The sequence below is a fragment of the Rattus norvegicus genome, chromosome 2, assembly GCF_036323735.1.
Source record: "Rattus norvegicus strain BN/NHsdMcwi chromosome 2, GRCr8, whole genome shotgun sequence".
NCBI classification, from domain to species: Eukaryota; Metazoa; Chordata; class Mammalia; order Rodentia; family Muridae; genus Rattus; species Rattus norvegicus.
Window position 1 is genome coordinate 198,684,360 of NC_086020.1, and position 7,881 is coordinate 198,692,240.

At 50.0% G+C, this 7,881-nt stretch overlaps 1 protein-coding gene across 4 annotated transcripts in view; it reads left to right on the top strand.

Moving 5' to 3' along the window:
* Sort1 (sortilin 1) overlaps positions 1-6,122 on the top strand; it is an 81,016-nt gene extending 74,894 nt beyond the window's left edge. For 2 of the 4 annotated variants that reach the window (XM_006233194.5, XM_006233195.5), the window contains exons 18-21: positions 128-226; positions 896-1,002; positions 1,241-1,352; positions 1,919-6,049. In XM_006233194.5, the coding sequence (XP_006233256.1) occupies positions 128-226; positions 896-1,002; positions 1,241-1,352; positions 1,919-1,933 (333 nt within the window). In that variant the 3' untranslated portion in view covers positions 1,934-6,049. Of the gene's footprint in view, positions 1-127; positions 227-895; positions 1,003-1,240; positions 1,353-1,918 lie in introns of all 4 variants that reach the window. The other 2 variants (XM_006233196.5, NM_031767.1) reach the window with 2 other exon arrangements.
* Positions 6,123-7,881: the final 1,759 nt, after the last annotated feature.

A 7,881-nucleotide genomic window follows, 5' to 3' on the forward strand; every position in this document is an offset into this window, starting at 1 on the left:
CTGAAGGCTATGAGGGAAGAGTGTGTGGGTGTGTGTATTGGTAAGGGGGGGCAGGCTCCTCCTCTGCATCCTGCCCTGGACTGCTGGTAGCTGTCCTCAGAGTGTTTGTGTGTGTGTGATTGCACAGGACTCCCGCCCACAGGGACACAGCTTGTCCCAGAATCCAGCTGCGCCTCCTCTTGGATACACTGAAAACACACACTTCCTATCTCCTACCCAGACGCAGGTAGGTTACACGCAAACAATGACCTGATAAGGCCTATCTGTAAAAACATGCCAAAAGTTAGCAACAACAGAAACCTTCGTGCCATCTAATGGCCTGCCTGGAGTAGCATTGACACACGTCTTCAAAGATGATAGTCTAGTAACAGATTCATTCAGCACCCTGTTCTCACAGTCTTCTTTCCGGCTCCTCCCATAGCCTCCAGGAGTTGTAAATGAGGGACAGGGAACAGTCACAGTGATCATAGCAATCTTCTAGGCATGTCCAACCTGTGGCCCCAGGGTCACATACAACCAAGAATAGCTATAAAGGCAGCCCGACACAAAATTGTAAACTTATTTCAAGTGTGAATTCTTCCTGCAGTTTCTTTTTTCCGGTAATTCAATTGAGCAGTTCTTAAGCATGAACTTTATAGATGACATCATGTTGCAATGTGAAAAGGTTGGACATGTCTGCTTTGAGGCAGTTGCCAAGACTTCCACTGTGACTTTGACATTGACGGCCCTGCACCATAGCTTCCAGGCAGCTGCAGTTGAGAGTCCCCCTGCTGGAGTGCTAGCCCCGTGTCATCTGGGGGGGTGGATGTACCCTGCCTACATGCGTTGGACTGTATGAATGCAGCCATAGACTCTGCACACCTAACTGCTGCTCTGTTTGTTTTAATTTATCAAGAATTCCAAGTCGAGTTCTGTCCCTATCATCCTGGCCATCGTGGGACTGATGCTTGTCACTGTCGTAGCAGGAGTCCTCATTGTGAAGAAGTATGTCTGTGGCGGAAGGTAAGAAATGTGGAACTGGGTCAGAGCTACCGAATCCAAACCGAAAGCCAGCCCAGCCCATGTGGTCCAGTTCTCTTGTCAGACTCTAGGAAGTTAATGATAACCCCTGAAGATGAGGTCCATTTCTGTATCTTGTGTCTCCATGCTGTGTGGCGTGAGTGTGGAAAATTGAGGAAATTCCATGCTATAGGAAATGCTCCCTCCTCCACTCCGGAACCTAACCAGGGTCCCTCCACAGGTTCCTGGTGCACCGGTACTCGGTGCTTCAGCAGCACGCAGAGGCTGACGGGGTGGAGGCTTTGGATACGGCCTCCCACGCTAAAAGCGGTTATCACGATGATTCAGACGAGGTGAGACACTTTCTTCTTGAGGGATTACCCAAAATTTTCAGTCTTATTTTCTTGTATCTGTTTGTTTTTTTGAGACAGGGTTTGTGTAATCTTGGCCGTCTTAGAACTAGCTCTAGGTCTAGTAGACCAGGCTGCCCTCAAACTCATCTGCCTGCATCTGCCTCTCAAGTGCTGGGATTGAAGGTGTGCACTGCTACCGTCTGGCGAAAAGTTTGAGTCTTAAAAAGAATTACTTTTATCCTTGTGATCGAGACAGTCTGGAGAAAAATGGCTTAGGGGTTAAAAGCACTTGCTACTCTGAAAACCTCGGCTCCATTCTCTGCTGGCTCGTCACTCTCTGGATCTCTAGTTCCAGGGAGTCCGATGCCTTCTTCTGGCCTCCCGTGCATATACAATGAAAATCAGTCAATCTATCTTAAGTTTAAAAGAAAAAATACAAGGAGACCAAGCTGTGATGCGCCCACCTGAGGCAGCACTGGAATGGCAAGGGCTGCAGAGCAAGTAGGCGATTGCTTTCAGAGTAGATTTCTGATTCGTCAGTAACGGGCACGTGTCTCTCTTTTCAGGACCTCCTGGAATAGCTCTTCTGAGGAGCTGGGACTGAGTGTGCATGGAGCCACAGTACCTCCTACATTCCCTGAGGCTCTGACTTGGGGAAATAAATCCCCCACTGCGTCGGCCCCAGCTCTCTTTCTGCCGCTTCCACCCACGCCCAAAGGACCTACACTAAAGAAAGCAGGGTGGGGGTGGGGACCCCAACTGATCTCAGTTGGCTCTGAAAAGAGGGGGGCAATTTTAAATTCTTTAACATTTTTGTTTCAATTTCTGTCTTTTGTAAAAGTGTGGGCTTTAGGCTTCTCTCGGTTTGTTTTGTATGTTAAGGGACATGACTTGGGATTCAAAGGGATTGCTTCGCTGCCCCCACTCTTGTGTGTCCTGTCTGGTGCCCGCCCCAGGGCATCTGCCAACTCCACCATCAACTCAACTCCCACATCATACCTGGTGCTGTCCCTGGGCTCTGCTGGTCATGCGAAGCCACCTCAGAGAAGGAAACAGAGGGTGCAGTGACTGGCGCCGCCTGGCCAGCTTCCCTCCATCCGTGGACAGCCCTGTTCAAAGAGTACCGTGCACCAGTGCACCAGCCCTGCTGCGGCTTCCTCACCCCCACCCCACCCCCAACCACGACTCTAAGGCACAGTGACTTTTCTTTTCCCGTTTAATTAGGCAATACCCTTGTTAATTGCCCTTTGGCAACTAACTTAATCATGTGCTTCCAACACACTAAATAGGGAAAACTTACAGGGCAATATTATTCTTGTGGCAAGAAGGAGGGAGGGACAGAATTGACTAGATCTAACACCTATTAAAGACAAAACTGGCTGCTTCCAAGCTCTTTCAAGCTGTGCTTTGTGGTGCCAGTGGCGCTGTCAAGGCTTGGCTCGAAGCCTGCCCAGGCTCCGCCATCCCTTTCCTGGAGTTCGTTGTTCAGGGCACAATGCGGCCACCAGACTGACAGCCATAGCTGTCCATTTTTACCATCACCCACTGTAAAGGCTCAGTGTCGAGCTACCGCCATGGCTGCTTATTGCTTCCTCTGAGGTTGCTCCCGTTCAGAGAACTGGGACTAGGAGTGTTTTCAGGTTGATGGACTTTTTCAGACTCAAAGTTACGTTACCAGACTATCCTCCCACTTCCCCCAGTTTAGCTGAGTTGGTTGTTATCCAGAACCCTTTGGCTAAACCCACTGAAGGCACGTTTCTAGATGGTGCTGTGTGTGGTTGATACATTGCTTTCGTGTTTTAAATTTAAGGAAATTTTCTATCTGATATTTTTCCAAATTAAGTAAGTTGTAGAATGAGATTGGCGGATGTGGGGGCGGCCATCTGGTAGGGGAAAGGTACAGAGATTCATCTGAATACAGCTTAGACATTGGCTGGACAGGAAGATGGGGTGTAGGTCTCTGGTGTCCCTCCCCCTGCTGTGCTGATCAGTCCCTCCAACTACCACTAGGACATTCTTTAGTAGGTCCATCTTGCTGTCACTTCATTCTGTGACTAGAAAGTCAGTGGAAAGTAAATGTGCCAAACTAGCTTGTCAGAATTCGTGAGCAGATGGCCGAGTCCGCTCCTCCCCAGAGGGAACAAACAGTGTCAGGGAAAGAGGGGAGGAAGAGGAGGGAGAGCCAGAGAGATGCTGACTTGCAGCTCCATGAGTCATGGAACGTGGTCTAGAAAATGAAGTTAGGGTCGTTTCTGGGAAGAGAAGACCAGAGGATGCTCTAGTCTTTAGCTTGTTCACTTTGTAATGATTCTAAAATAATTCCAAAGATATAGCAGCTCATAAGTTATCAAAGTCCAGCCTCACCCCCTGCCAAGGGGAGAGATGTGTTTCCACTACAGTCTCTCCCAGCACATCCCCAGGTTGGTGTGGGTAGGTAGGCCAGTGCATGGTGATCTTGCCTAGTGTCTGGATGGACTTCACACTCGTCCCCAGCCATCAAAGACTGGGGTGCTCTGCCGCTAATGGTTTCTGGGATTTCTATAGGACATGGCCGCTTTGGGATCATTTCTCTTTTGAGCACCGCACTATTCTTGCCGTAGATAGCACTCAGGAACAAAGGCTGAGTCAGCCACCCAGAGTCCTCGGAGCTCTGAAACACAAGTTATGCAAGGTCCTGGCTCCTGGCAGCAGAGCTTCTCTAGGGCGACTGGCTGGGGCCGAGGGCGCTGAGGCGTTCCTTGCAGAGCCATTATTTTGACACCTTTTTGTTTTCTTTTGGAGAACAAGTTTATCTCCCTGCTTCATGACTGAGACGAAAAGTGATGGTGATTGGGGGCACCCTCTCTCCCTTGGAGAGTCACTGTTGGATGAGTCCTCTGCCCTTTTGCTTCTCTCTGTAGCTCACTGACTTGGGTACTGCTCCTACAACAGCTTCCAGAAGCATTCACATGCACAAATGTGCGACCCCAGCCAGCAGTTTAAGCTCCTTAAGCTGTTTTAAAAAAACAAAAAAACCTTCTGCTTTGGTTTGTCCTGTGCAGCCCTGGGGCGGCATCGGCATCACTGGTGAACTTACCACTATTCTCGGCACTGTGGTGGCCGATGGGCTGGTTCTGGAGACTTGGGCAGAAGGATTTAGCATTGTTAGGCAGCTCAGACATATTGGAAAGTCCATTGTGGCCTGAGTTTTAAATTCCAATTTTTTTTTCTTGGCTTGGGACCTTAGGGGCTTGGAGTTTTCCTGAGACCGGTGCCGTGGCTGAATGCGCTGTGCTGTGAATTGAATGGAACAACGCTTTGAGGCCCTTAGAGAGTGACTGCAGCTGCAGGGTGGGCTCAGGAGCCTTGGGCCCCACTGCCTCTGAACCTGCATGCGTGCAGTCCCATGCGCCTGGCTTTCCCCTGCACCAGGTGCAGGCTGCTGGTGTAGTCCCCTGCCTGCTCACAGCTGGTCCCCTAGCCTTTCCTCTCTGGCATTGTAGTATCATGGGCCACCCTCGGCTCCTTTATTCATAGTCAGGCCTATGAACCATGCTGGACTAAGTATGCTGAACTGTCCCTTCATCAGGATACTCGAGGGGAGAAAGGCCATTCCAACAAGCGCCAGAGTGAGAGGGCTGGCATGGCATCGCTCACTTACTGCTCTGCAGGTAAAGCACATGGGTAGAGAGCCTCCAGCGCTCGGAAGAGCCCTGCCACTGCACACTGGCAAAGGGCTCGCTCACGTATCAGTACAGCCCTCCCAACTCCACACTCAGCAGGGATGCACTGGACTGCTGATGTCGGGCAGGGCACATCTCAGTTTTCTATCCCCTTCCCACCAGAGGGAAAAGGAGCATGAACTTTAATGTCTTTTGGAACAAAACCAAAGTTTAAGGTTTGCCATATGATCAGTGACAGGGAAGCCCAGAGCCGGCCAGCAGGTGCCAGATTTTCTGTCCCACTGGCCAGTCCTGCACCAGGTGCAGGCTGCTCTGGGCTTGTTGAAACCACAGATGCAGGTGGGTTTCGTGGTTCCATTCGTTATATCATTAAGAATTGGAGCATTAACTTGAAACTGTCTTCAAAGACTTGCTGTGTGCACTGTCTCACACTACTACATTCTCTGCATCTGTTTATATAAGATAACACAAGCCAATCTGTACCTTTATATATATATATGTGTGTGTGTACATATATACATGTATAAACTGTATAGTGTACATGTTAATGACTTATCAGTATGCCCCGAATTTTTAGTGCAGTTCTCATCCTCCGCATGCCCTCAGCTGTGGTCAGGTGACCTCCTGTCCCCTGGTGGCTCAGCCGAGTCCCTGTGTTTGAGCCTCCAGGGAGAAGGGTTGGGGCTGCATTCTCCTTATCCCCATGCACAGAAACGCTCAGGGTCCCCACGTGCCTGTTGTCCTCCCCTCTGGTCTTCTGTTCCCTTTCTGAGCATGTGGCCCTTCCCCCGGCTGTGAGGGGCGGCTGCCTTCCTGGGAGAGCAGGATCAAGACCACCACTGCATGTGTACTGAAAACTCCGGACTTCTGCCCTCTTGGGACAGAACATTGCATGTGAGGTGGGATTATCAAGTTTCAAAAACCTGTGTCAATTATACAGCAAAGCCAGACCACATAACGACATCCCACAAAATGGAAATAAAACGCAAAATCTCTTTAGCATTGTGTAAATAAATCTGGACGTGTTTAACTTTGTACTGGTAATTTTCTGTATATTTGCAATATTTGGGTTAGAAATAAAACAGCCTGGACTTTGGTACCTAACCTACTAAGAGGAGTGAGCTACAGTTCTTTAGCAAGTGTTTCTAGTTTTCCACCTTCAAAAGTCAAAACTCCAGCAACCAGAGAAGCAGCACCTTGAAAGTCAGCACTGGGCATTTCTAGTTTGAAGGATGGGAGACAATTTATGAGGAAACGGCTCCCACAAACGGGCTGCTTGCCTGTAAGTTTTCTAGCTCCTGTCTTTTCCTCGATCTCTATGCTGTCGAGGTCTGCCTCCCTCCGTGAAGCCTAACAGCCCACTGCACACTTTCTCCGGTGTCTGCTTCTACACTTCTGGACACAACACGTGGCTAACTCCGGAGTTGTGTGTTCCCTGTAGCTGGTTTGTCAGATGAACACCAGAAGGTCGTAGCTCTGCATGTCTCGCCTTCCCTTGCTCTTCTCACAGACCTGCCCGCCCAGCCTCCTAACATACACGTGTCACCGAGGGAGCTTCCTGCCTTCAGCCGTTAGCCACCCATTAGCCATCCCACGGTGCCCTGGGGTAGCATTTTGAGCCAATATTTCCATTCAGTGGTCCCACATCTCAGTCTGGAGACGGCAGGACCCAGGCTCTGTTCCCTCCCTCCAGCAGGAGATTTTACCCCAAGGATTGAATCAGTCTGGTTTAAGAGATTCTAACATATCCCATGACAATTTGCACCAGAGTCAGCCTGGCCAAGAACTTGTGTAGCTCAGACTGCCCTAAAACAGATGGTAATCCTCCTACCTCCACCTTCACAGTGCTAGGATTGCAAGTGAATGCCACCATGTCCAGCTCTGAATTGGACTTTCTGATGGGCAGATGTGAGGAGTCTGTATTTTTAAATTTGATTCCTTCTCTACATGTGCAGTACAGGGAGAGGGTGGGGAGCTCACACAAGAGGCTTAAGCCACTTTCTCCACAAAAATGGCTAAGAATGCATTAAAGTGGTCCCCCTAAGCTGGAGAGAACAGTCAGTAAATTGCTCACCACACAAAGGCAGTCTCCGAGCCCATGTTAAAATCCCAGTGCCCAGGAGGCGCACACAGGGAGGCTAACCCCTGGAACTCACTGGCCAGCCCAGCCTGATCACTAGGCCCCAGGTCAAAGTAGGACACCTTTCAAAAAACAATAGGGGGGACACTTGGGGTTCTCAGACTGAACCACTAACCAAAGAGTATACACTGACCACAGGACCTAGACCTCTGCACATAAGCAGCAGATGTGCAGCTCTGTCTCCATGGAGGTGCCGAACAGCTGGAGCAGGGGCTGTCCCTAAGGCCTATCTAGCTGGGCTGCCTTAGCTGGGCTCGGTGGGAGAGGATGCACCTAGCTGTACTGAGACTTGGTGTGCCAGGGTAAGGGGATACCTGGGGGGTAGGGGCTCCACCCTCTCAGAGAGGGGGGAAAGGGATGGGAAGAGGGACTGTGGGAGGGTGGACAGCAGTCAGGATGTACAATAAATACAGGAAAATATATATGGGGCTGATAAGACGGCTCATTGGGTAAAGGTGACTGCCACCAACCCTGGCTATCTGAGTCCAATCCCTGGGACCCACAAGGTGGAAGGGGAGAACTAACTCCCGAAAGTTGTCCTCGGACCTTCACGTGTGTGCTAGAGCACTAGGTTTGATTCCAAGCATCCTTGTGGGAGCTCACTTAGTCCCAGGTCTGACCCCCTCTTCTGGCCTTCATTGGCACCAGGAATACATGGTGCACAGATACAGTTTTTTAAAAGTGAAAAATTTTAAATACATACAGGATCGCTGGCCCCCAAGTTAGG